The sequence below is a fragment of the Antechinus flavipes genome, chromosome 1 (assembly GCF_016432865.1).
Source record: "Antechinus flavipes isolate AdamAnt ecotype Samford, QLD, Australia chromosome 1, AdamAnt_v2, whole genome shotgun sequence".
NCBI lineage: Eukaryota > Metazoa > Chordata > Mammalia > Dasyuromorphia > Dasyuridae > Antechinus > Antechinus flavipes.
In genome coordinates, this window is record NC_067398.1 from 726,030,270 (window position 1) to 726,047,315 (window position 17,046).

General features: G+C 48.3%; 1 protein-coding gene across 1 annotated transcript; it reads right to left on the bottom strand.

Moving 5' to 3' along the window:
- Positions 1–2,337: 2,337 nt before the first annotated feature.
- LOC127545883 (zinc finger protein 420-like) lies at positions 2,338–10,819 on the bottom strand. Its single transcript, XM_051973380.1, has 2 exons — positions 10,645–10,819; positions 2,338–5,719 (listed from the first exon to the last, which is right to left on the bottom strand). The coding sequence occupies exon 2, from the start codon at positions 5,295–5,297 to the stop codon at positions 4,233–4,235; it is 1,065 nt and encodes a 354-aa protein (XP_051829340.1). The 5' UTR covers positions 5,298–5,719; positions 10,645–10,819; the 3' UTR covers positions 2,338–4,232.
- Positions 10,820–17,046: the final 6,227 nt, after the last annotated feature.

A 17,046-nucleotide genomic window follows, 5' to 3' on the forward strand; every position in this document is an offset into this window, starting at 1 on the left:
AACAATTCTGAGATACCACTTCACAACTCAATTTGGCAAAAATGACAAAGGTAATGACAAATATTAGTGGGGATATGAAAAAATGGGATATTTAATACATTGTTGGTAGAATTGTGAACTGATCAAGCCCAAAGGGCTATAAAACTGCGCACACCTTTTGATCCAGCAGTGTCCCTACTGGTTCTATATCCCAAAGGGATCCTAAAAGAAGGAAAAGGACCCACATGTGCAAAAATGTTTTGTAGCAGTGCTTTGTAATGACAAGGAAAGAAATGGAAATTGAGTGGGCACCCTTCAGTTGGGGAATGGCTGAATCAGCTTTGGTGTATGAAGATAATGGAATATTATCATTCTCTAAGAAATGAGAAGCTGGATGATTTCAGAAAAGCCTGAAAAGACTTACATGAACTGATGCTGAATGAAGTGAGAAGAACCAGAAGAACATTGTAAGAGTAACAAAAAGATTATATGATGATCAAGTGATCCCTTCTAACAGACTTGATTCTTCTCAGTTATAATGATCAATTGTGATAAACTTGGCTCTTCAAAGAATAAAGACAATTTCAATAGACTTTGGATGGAAACTTCCATCCACACCTAGAAAGAAAACTATGGAGACTGAATGTGGATTGAAGCATAATATTTTCAGCTCTTTTGTTTGTTTTCTTGTGAGTCCCCCCTTCTCTTTTTGGTCTGATTTTCTTGCAGAACATGACAAATATGGAAATATGTTTAAAAGGATAGCACATATCCTTGCTTGCTATCTTTGGATGGGAGGAAGGAAGGGAGGGAGAACAATTTGGAACACAAAATCTTACAAAAATAAATGTTGAAAACTATTTTTACATGTATTTGGAAAAACAAAAATAGTAAGAAAAAATAATCACCTCCTTCCCTTTCCTTCTCCTGGTTCTTAGTTCTTTATTCATGTTATTGTATTTCTAAAATTTACTTTTTGAATGAGTGGACTTTATGAGAACTCCTACTATATATCTTCCAATATATCCCAATTATAAAAAATTCAGATTTCTTGTTTTTCTCTAGGAATTGCTTTTCTTTTCCTTTTCCTCTTCTTTCTTAAAACAAGCCAGGATATGAACAATTTTCAGATGAAAAAATTAAAATGATTCCTAGTTATATTAAAAAATGCTCTGAATCACTATTGATAAGAAAACTACAAATGAAGACAACTCCGAAGTACCACTACATACCTCTCAGATAAGATGACAGGAAAAGCTGTTGATAAATGTGGAAGGGGATGTGAAAAAAAACTGAGATTAATACATTCTTGGTAGAGTTGTGAACTGATCCAACCATTCTGGAAAGCAATTTGGAACTATGTCCAAAGGGCTATCAAATTGTGTGTACCCTTTGATCCAGCAGTGTTTCTACTGGGCTCGTATCCCAAAGAGATCTTAAAGGAGGGAAAAGGACCCACATGTGCAAAAATGTTTGTAGCAGCCCTCTTGGTAGTGGCTAGAAACTGGAAACTGAGTGGATGCCCATCAATTGGAGAATGGCTGAATAAATTGTGGTATATGAATGTTATGGAATATTATTGTTTTGTAAGAAACGACCAGCAGGATGATTTCAGAGAGGCTTGGAGAGACTTACAGGAACTGATGCTGAGTGAAATGAGTAGAATCAAGAGAATATCTTACACAACAAGACTATGTGATGATCATCTGTGAAAGGCCTTGGCTCTTTTCAACAATGAGGTGATTCAGGCCAATTCCTATAAACATGTAATGGCAAGAGTCATTGCATCCAGAAATAGGACTATAGGGACTAAATGTGCATAATAACACAGTTTTTTCACCTTTTTGTTGTTGTTGTTGCTTATTTTTTCTTTCTCATCTTTTTCCCTTTGTGATCTAACTTTTCTTGTGCAACATAATAAATGTAAAAATTATGTTAAGAAGAATTGCACGTGTTTAACCTATATTGGATTACTTGCTGTCTAGGGGAAGGGGTGAGAAAAGGGAGGGAGAAAAATTTGGAACACAAGGTTTTGTAAGGGTGAATGTTGAAAACTATCTTTGTATGTATTTTGAAAATAAAAGGATATTATTGAAAAATTTTTTAAAAGTCAGAATAATGCCATACTAAGGATCTGACCTTTCACATCTCTAACTAGTTACCAAGTCCTACCCATTTACAATAATCTCTCTTGTGTGTATCCTGATTTCTCTATGCCTATTTCTACTGCCTGGCATAATCTGTCTGGATTACTTCAATAGACATATCTAGACTCTGACTTTGTCTTTTTTTAGTTTCTCTTGGGTCCTATGTTTGCATTTTGATCATTTTGCCCAGAAAAGATTTTCTTTACAAGAATACTTGGAAATTATCTATTGAAAATATATTCATAAGCACACTGCAAATCTTAAAGCACTATGTAATGCCAACTATCATTATTCAAATATTTATTAAACACTTATGTAACACTGTGCTTGCTTCTAGGGATACAAAAATGAAATAGTCCTTTCTTCAAAGAGTTAGGTGAGATGGAAGGTGGAGAATTGTGTCTAAAGGAAAAGATATCAATCTGGCTGGACGGAAGTGTTTGCACCAGAAGATGCCTTTCAGTGTCTATCTTACATGCCTGAAATGGTTTTCTTCTTCACTTCTGTTTCCTGGTTTCCGTGAAATATGTAGTTGTTTGTATATTGTCTCTCCTATTATATTGTGAGCTCTTTGAGGACAGATCATGGTTCTGCCTTTTGTTGTATCCCCAGCATTTAGCATAGTGCCCCGGCATATAGAAGTATTGCCTAAATATAATTGACTTGACCATGGAATGTGAGAGTATATGAAGCTAGAAAGGTAATTTGGAGCCAGGTTGTAAAGGATTTTAAAAGATCAGAGGAGTTGAAATGACACTACAGGCATTAGGTAACCATTGTGACAATGCCTGTGTTAATGAGCTTCTCAGTCATTCCTCCCCTTTTCTTCTGACATGGATACCCATCCCTAGCATTTTCCATAAGTCTTGACAGAGACAGGAGCTAACCCCTCTAGGTGTGGAAAATGAAGAAAAGAAGACTAAAGGGCCATCCATCAGGGCAGCATACACTTTAGATAGCAGGCATAGGAAAAGAAGGAAAATAACATGGGGTAGAGGAAAGATTGCTGGCCTTGAAGTCAGGACCCCTGGAGCTGAAGTTCACATCAAACTCTCAATAACTACTGGCTTTCAAAAGCAAGTAACCCCCTTAGTTTCCTGGTCTTTAAATAGAGACAATTCTTACTTGTTCAGCATACTTCAAAAGATTATTGAGAGTGGGGAAAAAAGCAGTATGAAAATCTTAAAAGTATCATTTAAATTCAAGTTGTTATAATTAGCCACAAGAGTGTAGGATTTGGGAATACAGGAAGGCACAAAGTACCCAGAAGGAACGGATTATCACCTGCATCAAATACTACATAGAAAAACTAGGATGCACTATTGTGCCACTGTACTTAGCAATCACTAATGTCTTCTGAGGGAACAGATGATACTGTAGACTTGTTGAGGTAGAAACCAAATTGAAAATGATGGCGAGTGAGATAATGAAGTTCTACAAGTAGCTGTATATCTATATACAAGTCACTTAAATCCAAATCACGCTTTCCTCTATCTATAAAAGGGATCGAGATGCTGCCATCTTTTCTTCATAGGAGTTTTGTGAGACTTTAGTAAGATACATAAATGTTGTTGTAAACTTTCAAATGCTATGTAAAGGCCATTTATTATTACTGGAAATCAGAAGAATTTTCAAGAGGGATTGGTGAATAGATGAGTAGAGATTTGAGGGGATTTGGGGAAATTGGGAGAACTGAACACAAAACTCAGAGCTAGAGGGAAAGGTTTAGGATTCAAAGAAAACTAGGAATATACTTTAAGCCCTGGACTAAAAAGGAACTCAATTTTTGGAAAGAAAATGGAAGAAGCTGTACTGCCATAGTGAAAGTGTTTTGTGAGTTAGGGGATAAATACAGGACATTCCATTCATATTTCTACAATTTTCTCAGTAATTTAAGAGTGCACAACAGTCTTCTATAAATCACAGGACAAGACAAAGAAAGAGGCTTGGGACTTCAGGAAAGTGAAAAAAAGTTTACAACAGCCAAAGAGGGAAATCAGTCATGGATTCACTTCATCTAGAAGGTTTTACTTTAGTTTAGCTTAATTAGTTTTCAGTATTTATTCTGTTGGAAATCCATCTTATTTTCATCATAGTCATAAGGACTTAAACTTTATGAGGCTTCTTTCCAGTTTGCATTTTATGGTGTTGAGTAAGTAGTTTCTCCGTGTGGAAAACATCCTCATTCATGCTATATTCAGGAGGTTTCTCTCCAGTATGAATTTTCTGATGTCGAGTAAGCTGCGAGCTCCAGCAGAAGGCTTTTCCACACTCGTTACATTCATAAGGTTTCTCTCCAGTATGAATTACCTTGTGTTGAGTAAGTTGTGAGCTCCTCCGGAAGGTTTTCCCACATACCTTACATTCATAAGGTTTCTCTCCAGTGTGAATTCTCTGGTGTTGTATTAGTCCAGTGCTTCTGTGGAAGGCCTTCCCACATTCACTGCATTCGAAAGGTTTCCATCCAGTGTGAATTCTTTGATGTTGTGTAAGTCCAGTGCTTCTGTGGAAGGCCTTCCCACATTGGTTACATTCAAAAGGTTTCTCTCCTGTATGAATTACTTTATGTCGAATAAGTTGTGAAGTCTGGTGGAAAGCTTTCCCACACTCACTACATTCATAAGGTTTCTCTCCTGTATGAATTATCTGATGTTGTGTGAGTTGTGACCTACGGCAGAAGGCCTTCCCACATTCATTACATTCATAAAGTTTCTCTCCAGTGTGAATTCTCTGATGTTGATTAAGCTGTGAGCTCCGACAGAAGGTCTTCCCACATTCACTGCATTCGTAAGGTTTCTCTCCCGTGTGAATTTTCTGATGTTGTGTTAGTCCCGTGCTTCGGTGGAAAGCCTTTCCACATTGTTTACATTCATAAGGTTTCTCTCCAGTGTGAATTCTCTGATGCACAGTAAGCTGTATCCTCTGGCGAAAAGCCTTCCCACATTCATTACATTCAAAAGGTTTCTCTCCACTGTGTATTCTCTGATGTTGAATAAGCCGTGAACACCAATGAAAGGCCTTCCCACAGTCACTGCATTCATACAGTTTCTCTCCAGCATGAATTCTCTGATGTACAATAAGTTGTGAACTCTGGCTGAAGGTCTTCCCACATTCAACACATTCAAATGGATTCTCTCTTCTATGAACTGCTTGATGCTGAGCAAGGTCCATGAACTGGCAGAAGGTTTTTCCACATATGTGACATTCATAAAATTTCTCTCCACTCTGAGTTCTCTGACATTCAGTAAGTCTTCTGCTGGAGCAGGAGGCCTTTTCACATTTATTATATTCATAGGGATTCTCTCCAGTATGTATTTGCTGATATTTAGTAAAATGAGAACTCCATTGGAAGTCTTTGCCATATTTGTTACATTCATAAGGTTTCTTCACAATGTAAACTTTCTGCCACTTAGTAAATTCTGAATTATAATTGATGACTTTTCCACATTCATTAGATTTAGAAAAAATCTTCTTTGAGCTGATTCGATTCTGTTTTCTTAGGTTTAATCTAGAACATTTTTTTAATCTGGCTTTATATTCCCAGGCTTCTAAGTCTTGAGTTGACTCCTTTCTGTCAGACCTATTCTTCCAACCTGAAAGAAAATGTTTTAAAAATTTAAATATCCCATCTCCTTGCTGAATGCACAGCCCTATCTTCTATCTGCTCCCTTAAGAAAAAACAATTATCAGAATTTATATGAAGAACAAAAAATAACAAAACTTCAATTACTATGATGATTACTACAGTCATACCCGCATTATATATAGACGCCATCTTGTATAGACCTTTATCCTCTCATTCCTTTTATGCAGATGCTGGGAGGATAATATGAAGCTTTCACCTTGAAACTCCCTCTACCCTCAGAGTTACATTTCTCCAAAAGAAACTAAAGCTTACCTTGATTTAATGATTCAACCAAGATGACATTGACAGGTTTTTAAAACTAGGGCATGAATCCAGCTTTTTGACACTGATTTATAGTGCCCTTCCACTATCCCCCAGGGCCTGCTTACAAACAGGAGCATAATAATCTTAAGCTCTTTTAAAGGGCTGAACCAGAACAAAACAATGCAAACTACAAAGAGTACACTTTCAGCACAACCTAAAAAAATAATATAATGACAAAGAGAGATAAATCAAAAGGGTTATTTAATAGAATGTTAGAGATATAATAGTCGTGGGAACTCGCCTAGTCTAATCTCTTTTCTAAGATAAAAAAACCAAGGCTACAAAGATCAATAACTCCATTACATCACAGCTGATCACTAGAGGGGCTACAAAGATCAATGACTCCATCATGTCACAGCTGATCACAAAGAAGGGCTACAAAGATCAATAACTCTATCACATCACAGCTGATCACTAAAGAGGCTACAAAAATCAATAACTCCATCACATCATAGCTAATCGTTAGAGGGCTTACCAAGATCAATAACTCCATCATGACACAGCTGATCACTAAAGGAGCTACAAAGATCAGTAACTCCATCATGACACAGCTGATTGCTAGAGGGGCTACAAAGATCAATAACTCCATCACATCCCAGCTGATCACAGGAGGGGCTGCGCTCTTCCCCTCTGAACCCCATGGGTCACAGAGACAAAAACAGAAACTTCTAGAGCTGAGAGGAGAGCCCCTATCATTCAGGGAGATCTCCCCTACAATTTACCAGACAAGCAGCCACCAGCCTTCCAATGGAAACTCCTTGAAGATAAGGCTCTGGGACTTTGTATCTCCTTTGCCAGACTGTCTCTCACAAGCCTCAATGGGGCATCTCTGCTGCTTCCAGCTCCTGGTCCCGGCTCTGACCTCTGGAGCCAGACTCAAAAAGATCATCCTTTCTTCCAGCCCTTCAATCCTGGAACAAGGACGTCATGGTTCCTGAGGCCTTTCTTCTCCAGGGTTGGAGCTTTTCACTATCCAGGTTATCTTCCTGTGCACCCTTTCCAATTTAACAACATTTGTCCTAAACTATAGGGCCAAGTACAAATAGGTTATCACCTTATTCCTGGAATATTATTCCTTTATGCTTCTTTGTACCTAGCCCCGGAACAAAGCCTCACAGAAATTAAACCTAGGAATGTGAGAAAATCAAAGTAGCCCCAACCAATATCTTAAATTATTGTAAATATTAGCTCCATAACAGGTGCAGCCAGACTCAAATTTTTAAAAAATGGATTTTCCACAAGGATTACATCAGGAAGTCACCATTTTGGGGTGTCATGGACCCATTTGGCAATCTAGTGAAACGTATGGATCCTCTTCTAGAATGCTGTTTTTAAATGTAGACAACTGTAAAAGAAAGCAAGTATACTGAAACTGTAGTCATATTACACACACACACACACACACACACACACACACACACAAACATACACCACATGTTTGTAGACCCCAGATTAAAAATCCCTGAGAAACATGAATTCCTAAAAAAAATGAAGCAAGAGGATGAAGATTATATTAAAACTCTTAAGGAAAGAAATGAAAAAGATTAATTGTCTCAAAGTGATCAACCTGATCCAATCTAAAAACTAGAACAGACCAATCAGAAACTATAAACATATGACAGCAAGAAATCTTAGAGTAAATTCAAAAGATTATAAAAATAGAAGCAAAAATAAAAGAGTTTTAAAAACAATTGGCCTGAGAAACAGGTCAGAAAAATAATTTTAAAAGTATTAGATTCCCTGAAATCATGAACAATCAAACCACCTGGATACTGTATCTTAAGAACTCATAAATGAAAACTGCCCAGATTTGTTAGAACCAGATGAAGGCAAAGTGAGATCCCATCCTGAAAGATCCACAAGCAAAAGCTCCTACATAAAGAAGCTTCCAGAAAAATAAAACAGTTTCAGTTCCAAGAGTCCACAGCCAGGATCATATAAGACTTGGCAGCATCTACTATAAATAAAAGGAGAGCATAAATTACAATATTCCTCAGGCAAAGGATGGACTTATGACAAAGAATAAATTATCCTGCAAAGCTGAGTATAATCCTATAGAAAAAAAACAGCCTTTAACATAATTAAGGAATTTCAAGCAGCTCCAATAAAGAGCCCAGAACTGAGTAGAACTGAGTATATAAAAGATAAGCACAAGAGTCATGAGAAAGCTGGGGTTTTGCTGAGGAGCAAATGAGAAAATGTCAGTAAAAGTGCTTAGCATAGTGACTGGCATACAGTAGACACTACATAAATGTTTATTTCCTGCCCTTCCGTAGAAGGTGAATTTATTTGGGAAATTGCAAGGTACTGTAGTAGTCGTATTCTAATCAGGGAGAACAAGTATCCTTCAAATAAAACAAAGAAAAGTCCTACTGGTTCTGAAGTTGGGAAGAGAAAGCAGGGGAAGAGGGGAGAAAGAAAGGGTTGTGGGGAATGACAAAGGTGACACAGTGAAGTACAAAGAAGAAACGGGTCCAAGAACCGAGAAAACGGGGGTCTGGGCAGATGTCCACACGTGTCCTGAAATCCCAACTAACTCTAAGAGCAGGGGCTGCACTGGAGAGGAAGCCCGGGGGCCAAGAACTGAATGCTGGGAGAACAAAGAGTGACTGGGGGGAGGGGGAGGGTGTCAGGATTTGGACACATCTGGATGGAGGGAAGCTGGAGGGAGCCCAGACCGCTGAGGGAGCCAAACAAGGCTGAGGGTCAGGAGCAGCCCCCTCTCACTACCGGCACCATGACTGAGGCCATGAGGGAGAAGCTCAGGGTCCGGTTTCTTCTGGGGGCAGAGACAGAAGGAGAAGGGAGCAGACTAGGGGCTTCAGAAGGCACATGGCAGGGGAGGAGAGAGGGACAGGGAAAGGAAGGGGAATGATTACAGGGATCATAAACAACCCTAACAACTAACCTTCACACGGAGCCTACAAGACTCTTCATTTGAATCTTACAACAACCCTGCGAGATAGTGCTGGGGAGCTTCTCCCTCCTATTCTGTGAAGCTGGTCAAAGGAGGAACGGTGAGGGACGCCCTGCCAAGGAAGCTGCAGATTGGTCCTTTGCTTTGGATTTCAATTTAAAATTATGCAGATCACAGATACCCAAAGACCCAGCCATCTCCCTCAGTCACACACTTCCAGCAAGTCACAGAAACAAAGGTCTAAAAAGAAAACAAAAACCAAAGGTCCACAGGGACCAGACGGTCCCCTCCTCATTCTTTGTGGCAGCTAAGAACTGGAAATAAGTGGAGGCTGCCCATCTCCTGGAGGGGGGCTGGAAAAAACCAGGGAGGTCAGGGTCATGGGAACATTAGAAAAGAGGAAAAGAAGAAATTTAGAGAAGCGCGGGAAGAGCTCCGGGAACCTACGCGGACCGAAACAAACAGAAGCAAGAGAAGAACAAGCCCGAGGTCTCTGACACGCTAAGTAAGAAGATGGCGGCAAGACAGTGGGAAAGAAGCAGAACCACAGGTCGAGAGAAGGACGGATTTGGTTCAGATTTCCAAAAAGGGAAGAAAAACAATCTGTTCCCCGGTGAGGCTGATGAGCCTAGATTTCAATTGCTTGGAAAATCTGTGACTACAAAAAGACGGAAGGAGTCCGAGAAGGGAAGGGCTGGTGACAAGCCAGGAGGAGTTCCAAAGGGCACAATGGAAGAGGAAGTCAGGAGAACAGGGACCGAGGGATGACAGGGCAAATCAGGTCCAGAACGGGCGGTGAGAGCCGGTGTCTGGGCCCTGTGGCTTTGAGGCTTCAGATTTACCCCTCCCTCCTGATCTCTGCCCACGGTCATCACTCCTCATGAGGGAAGGGCCCGATCGCAGATCCTAGTGCTCAGAAAGACCGATGATCCAAGGTTAGACATGGCCGTCAGATGGCAAGAGGCACGGCTGGAGCTGCCCGCTCTCCTCAGTCTCTAGGCTCCAGCCAAAGAGCTGACCCAGGGGCCTCTGCCCAGGAGTTCTCCAAGCTCCTCAGACCCGGGACAGGAGACGTCATTCCCTCCTTGATCCCGGCAGAGCTCCCTAAGGCTCTTCCTGGTCCCCTCACCCTAAGGGCCTCTCCCCATCCCAATCCTGTTTGTATTTTAATGGCTCCTTGTTTGTATGAGCACAGGTCCCCTCCACTGTACTGGGAGAGCAGGAATGACTGTCGGGGGCTTAGTTCAGGAGCCGGGCAGGTTAAAATGTCCGCTGGATTCCCTCTCTCCTCTGTAGCATCTTCCACTAAGGGCGGAAAGGGGGCTGAGGCCGTCTGAGAAGGGGCTGCAGGCCTGGGGGGAGGGGCGCGGTTTCTGTTGCCCTGTCTCCCCGCTTCCCGTACTCACCTCCGGGACCCTCCCCCAGTCCTCTCCCTGGCCCCCAAAGGGCTTCCCCTTGGTCGGGCTGCCCGGGGCACCTGGCTCGGTCACTGCCAGCCCCGCTCCCTGGGACAAAGAGCCCCTCACCACTCCGTCCTGGGCCGCCTCTTGGGGGGAAGCGGGCATGGGGGGACAGGGAGCTGGCCTTGGGCGGGGATGGGATGCTGGGGGACGTGGGACCAGGGAGGGGGCCCCACGGCGCCGGGCCCTTACCGAGGCACAGCAGGTTCCTGTAATTCTCCAGCGTCACCTCCTTGTACAGCTCCCGCTGCGAAGGCGCCAGGTGCCCCCACTCCTCCCAGGTGAAGTCCACGGCCACGTCCCGGAAGGTCACCGCGGCCTGCAACACCAGAGACCCTCGGGCTCCGCCCCCCGGCGGGCGGGGCCCCTTCCGTTCCGAGCCCGCCACCTTCGCCCCCCTCTATCCCGACCCCTCTTGGGGGCTGCCCCCACCCCCACCCCGTGCCTCAGTTTCCTCATCTGCAAAATGAGCTGGACTGCTGTGCCAAGAACCCCCTGAAGGGGGCACGACCTCAAGGGCTGCACGGGCGCCTCGGCCCTCTGCCATCCACTTTGGGAGACTTCCCCGACAAGGGTCTCGGGCCCTGCCCCCCTCCCCCTCCCCATCCTGGCAGCTAAGGAGCAGAGCCTCCTAGAGCAGCCCTGAGGCTGCACCAGGGAAAAGCAGGGAGCGAGCCCCACCCCCCCTGGCCTCTTCGGCCCCGCCCCTAGCCCACGTGACCCGCCCCTGGACCCTTGAGCCCCGCCCCTAGCTCTCGGTTCCATATGACCCGGCCCTCCAGCCCCGCCCCCTGAGTCCTGCCTGGGCGCCGGGGCCATGTCACCCTCGTTCATCCCCACCCACGCTCGCTCTCCCGCGCCTTTGACCCGAGGTTCATCCGGACGGCGAGGGACGGGGCCGCAACTCTACGCCGATTGGTTGCCCCTGTGCCCCTCCCCTCGGGACCGACCCTGAGAGCGTCGGTTCGTGAAAAATAGTGTGGTCTGGAACTGCGCACGCGCGCAGGCGCATGAAGGCGAAATCGGAATTGATCCCCTCCGTGCCAGCACTTAGAGCTGTCGCATGGCTTTCTGGGAAACGGAGTCCACCGCACTCGGGATGGGCTCCCTAAATGCACAGAGGCCTCCCCCGCCCCAATCGGAGACGCCCCCGTGCCCCGTTGGGAAACAGAGTCCACAGGACTCCGCCGGCCTCGGAGCCTCCGCCCCTGGAAGCTCTCCCACCCCCCAGCTCCGTAGCCCTCCCGGCCCATCCCCCAGCCCCTTCCCAGGCCCAGCTCAGCGAGACTCTGCTATCCGCGGTTCCAAGCCCCCTCCCGTGCCCTCGAATCCCGGAACCGCCTCCCAGCGGCCCCGGAGCCTCCCCACGGGCCCAGCCCTGCGGCCTCCCGCGCCCACGGCGTTCCTAGGGCCGGCCGGAGAGTCGGCTAATAACGCGTCCTTCCAAGCGGCGTTCAGTTATGTCTGTGTCCGGGAGGAGGAGGGACCTCTCGTCCAAGGGGCCTCCCCACGGCCCGGTCTGTCCTCCCCGCTGTTACTGTGCCCATTTATAGCCCGAGGAAGCAGGGGTGTGGGGGAGGGGTCTCCTCCCTCCTCCCCCCCAAGGCCGAGAATGAGGGAGAGAAAGGCCCCTGCGCTCCTGCAGCCCAGGGCGGTGAAGGCCAGAGGGAGAAAGCCTGGGGAAAAGGAGGAGCAGGAAGCCTTCCCACGGGCGTCCCAGCCAGGGAGGACGGCAGGACCCGGCCCTGAGGGGCCCTGTAAAGGGCAGGATACTTAGGGCTCAGGATGATTGATTCAAACAAGGTGCTAAGTCAGCGGCGCTGAGGAGACAGTGGTTTAGCCTGGATCGGGGTGACTGGTTTAATCCTAAAAAAAATAACGGTTCCCTAGTGATGGAATGACTGGCTTATACTCAGTGATTGTAAATGATCTAATTATAATAGAGTATAAAAGTCGGGACAAACTCAGCCAGAGACAGACTCGGAGAAGGGCTCCCAGATAGAGTCGGAGAAGCGCTCCCAGAGACAGACTCGGAGAAGGGCTCCCAGATAGAGTCGGAGAAGGGCTCCCAGATAGAGTCGGAGAAGGGCTCCCAGAGACAGACTCGGAGAAGGGCTCCCAGAGACAGAGTCGGGGAAGGGCTCCCAGACAGACAGAGTCGGAGAAGGGCTCCCAGAGACAGGGTCGGAGAAGGGCTCCCAGAGACAGGGTTGGAGAAGGGCTCCCAGAGACAGAGTCGGAGAAGGGCTCCCAGAGACAGACTCGGAGAAGGGCTCCCAGAGACAGAGTCGGGGAAGGGCTCCCAGACAGACAGAGTCGGAGAAGGGCTCCCAGAGACAGAGTCGGAGAAGGGCTCCCAGAGACAGGGTCGGAGAAGGGCTCCCAGACAGAGTCGGAGAAGGCTCCCAGAGACAGACTCGGAGAAGGGCTCCCAGAGACAGAGTCGGAGAAGGGCTCCCAGAGACAGAGTCGGGGAAGGGCTCCCAGACAGACAGAGTCGGAGAAGGGCTCCCAGAGACAGGGTCGGAGAAGGGCTCCCAGAGACAGGGTCGGAGAAGGGCTCCCAGAGACAGAGTCGGAGAAGGGCTCCCAGAGACAGAGTCGGAGAAGGGCTCCCAGATAGAGTCGGAGAAGGGCTCCCGGAGACGGAGTCGGAGAAGGGCTCCCAGATAGAGTCGGAGAAGGGCTCCCGGAGACGGAGTCGGAGAAGGGCTCCCAGATAGAGTCGGGGAAGGGCTCCCAGAGACAGACTCGGAGAAGGGCTCCCAGAGACAGAGTCGAGAAGGGCTCCCAGAGACAGAGTCGGGGAAGGGCTCCCAGACAGACAGAGTCGGAGAAGGGCTCCCGGAGACAGAGTCAGGGAAGGGCTCCCGGAGACGGAGTCGGAGAAGGGCTCCCAGATAGAGTCGGAGAAGGGCTCCCAGAGACAGACTCGGAGAAGGGCTCCCAGAGACAGAGTCGGAGAAGGGCTCCCAGAGACAGAGTCGGGGAAGGGCTCCCAGACAGACAGAGTCGGAGAAGGGCTCCCGGAGACAGAGTCAGGGAAGGGCTCCCGGAGACGGAGTTGGAGAAGGGCTCCCAGAGACAGAGTCGGGGAAGGGCTCCCAGACAGACAGAGTCGGAGAAGGGCTCCCAGAGACAGAGTCGGGGAAGGGCTCCCGGAGACGGAGTCGGAGAAGGGCTCCCAGATAGAGTCGGAGAAGGGCTCCCAGAGACAGACTCGGAGAAGGGCTCCCAGAGACAGAGTCGGGAAAGGGCTCCCAGACAGACAGAGTCGGAGAAGGGCTCCCAGATAGAGTCGGAGAAGGGCTCCCAGAGACAGAGTCAGGGAAGGGCTCCCGGAGACGGAGTTGGAGAAGGGCTCCCAGAGAGAGTCATGGAAGGGCTCCCAGATAGAGTCGGAGAAGGGCTCCCGGAGACAGAGTCAGGGAAGGGCTCCCAGAGACACACTCGGAGAAGGGCTCCCAGATAGAGTCGGAGAAGGGCTCCCAGAGACAGGGTCGGAGAAGGGCTCCCAGAGACAGGGTCGGAGAAGACAAGGACTGGGGGGGGGGGGGGGGCCTCAAGCTCTTGAGCCAAGGAGAGACATTCATTCCATCTCCCACCTTTGTGGTGGCTGGAGGCTGGAGCACAAGCCCTGGGACTGAGACAGACTTCAAGACAGAGACCGGGGTGGCCCTCCTGCCTCCCCCACAAACACCTTCCAGAGGGCCTCCAGAAAGCTGGCCCGGGAGCCAAGGAGAGACATTCATTCCATCTCCCACCTTTGTGGTGGCTGGAGGCTGGAGCACAAGCCCTGGGACTGAGACAGACTTCAAGACAGAGACCGGGGTGGTCCTCCTGCCTCCCCCACAAACACCTTCCAGAGGGCCTCCAGAAAGCTGGCCCGGGCCCCAGGCAAGGAGACAGGCTGGGAAGGAGACAATAAAGGATTTGGACTTGGCTATTCTCATGGTGGTTACTCTGCTGAAATGAAGGCTGGTCCCAAGACCTTCAGAAAGCTAACCAGAACATTACACTAAGGGAAGTTTATCCACTGCAGGGACTCTCTTCTCACATGTGTTTGTATTCCCAGGGATTGGCCTGTTGTATAGGCTGATTGACTGAGTGCACTTCACACTGCTGACTCCTATTAGGCTTGTGGTCTACTAAAACACCCAGCTCTTTTTTATGCACATTTTTGTCTAGCCATGATGCTTTTCTTTGATAGAAACTGCAAGAAGCTGCCACAGTGCATGGAGGGCCAGGCCTGAGTTCAAATCCAACACTCCAAGAAAGTAGCAGGAGGACCAGCCAGACCCTCCTCCAGAAGCCTAGCTTGTTAACACACCAAGTCAGGGGGGAGGATACAAGCTGGAAGAATGGGTAAACACATAAAGATCTCTGACACAAGGCACAAACCCAGAAGATGACTAAACATTCACAAGCGAAGTCTCAAAGCAAAGCACAGGCTGGGCACAGCATCAACTAGAACTGCTCCAACAAATGAAGCAAGTTTTCTTTTGTTTTGTCTTGTAAAGAATTTAGACTGCGTGTATAAATGAAATGAGAGTGCTGAAGTGGGGGAAAAATGGAAAAGAAAGGAGAGCTCTGGAAGAAAGAATTAGAAAGAAAATTAACAGATCAGGACGAGAGGTACAAAACCTGCCCGAGTAACTATGGAGGGAATCCCTGGACAATGAATTCCCTGAAAATTAGAGCTGACTTAATGATTCCAAGAGACAATGGCAGATATCAAGGCTATCTTTTTCTGACTGAAACCATCACCAAGCAGGAATTGAGGGAAACATTTCTTTCAGAAATTGTCAAGGGATGAAGAAAAATAGGTTTCTGGAGGTCCATGCAGTACACCAAGAAGTCACCCTGTCATCGAGCTCTAAGAGATCTCTCTCTTAGGGAGATGGCTCACTGACAACAGGGGGTCCCGCTGTTCGACTTTAGCAAAGCTTTGGCGTTCAGTAAAGTGCTTCATCCTGGTCTTGGGAAGAACTGACCAAGGGCAGGAAACAGCAATTTCCTCAATTGCTTGAATTGCTGTAGCCAAAGGAAATGATCACTAGTTGGAAAGAGAATGGGGCCTCCAGGATCCGGCCCTGCCTCTGGGGTTAACATTCGGATCAACCGCTAGAAGAACGACACCAAAGGCCAAAAGCTGAAGGGTCCAGTTCCACCAGCCCTCAGCATGGCCTGAGGGACCACAGGGACCACACACTGCGGCGCCCCCTCGTGGTCCCGAGTGCAGCTCCCACAACCAGCCCTCAGCATGGTCTGAGGGACCACGCGCACTGCGGCGCCCCCTAGTGGTCTCGAGTCCAGCTCCCACAACCAGCCCTCAGCATGGCCTGAGGGACCACAGGGACCACGCGCACTGCGGCGCCCCCTCGTGGTCCCGAGTCCACCTCCCACAACCAGCCCTCAGCATGGCCTGAGGGACCACAGGGACCACGCGCACTGCGGCGCCCCCTCGTGGTCCGAGTCCAGCTCCCACAACCAGCCCTCAGCATGGCCTCAGGGACCACAGGGACCACGAGCACTGCGGCGCCCCCTAGTGGTCCGAGTCCAGCTCCCACAACCAGCCCTCAGCATGGCCTGAGGGACCACAGGGGACCACACACTGCAGCGCCCCCTAGTGGTCCGAGTCCAGTGCCCACAACCAGCCCTCAGCATGGCCTGAGGGACCACAGGGACCACGCGCACTGCGGCGCCTCCTAGTGGTCCGAGTCCAGCTCCCACAACCAGCCCTCAGCATGGTCTGAGGGACCACAGGGACCACGCGCACTGCGGCGCCCCCTAGTGGTCCGAGTCCAGCGCCCACAACCAGCCCTCAGCATGGGCTGGACTCCAGGACCTTCACCACTCTGACGTAATAGCGTTCTGTGACCAGCAGAGGGTGATGTAAGGCAGAGTTTACTGTGTGCGTTGGGGTGGGGGGGATGGTCCCAAGGAGCGTGACCACTGCACCACCTCCCTTGGCCGCTGGGGCTCGGGCCACACTTCCGGCTCGGCCCCCCCTCAGCCAGGCGTCCTAAGGACTCTTGCGGCTCCTTAAGTTTAGGTTGAGGTCTGGGGTCGCCTCAGAAATTGAAGGTACCCAGTATGAATGGGGGGGGGGGGCTATTTGGTTCTTTCTCAGAAAGTTCAACTTTATTTTCCTAATTAGCAAAAACATACTTTTTTCACACACGCCGCCGGCCACTTCACCCACCACAGGAAGAAGAAAAGCCCTGGGCAGAGCCCTGAGAAACGAGGGCTCGTGGGTCACGTCCACAGTGTCCGCGGGTGCCTCGGCCCCGCCGCGGGCCCTGTCCCAGCACCTGGCTTGGAGGGGCCCACGGGGCCTGCCCCGATGCTGCCGCCCCACGAGCTCTGCCCGAGCCGGGCCGGGAGCGCCTCGGGAACCTGCGTCTGCCCGAGTGTGGTGGTCTCCCCTGCTGTATAATGTAACGGCTCTCTGGGAGCAGGTTTCTCGGGGAGGTTTTGCTGCAGGCAGCCTTGGTTTCAGAGTAATAATCACCTGGAACAGAGCGCCAGCTGATTAAAAGCTCAAACTTTTTTATTTATCTTTCCAGGCCCGGTTAGCTTTCTTAGGGGCCT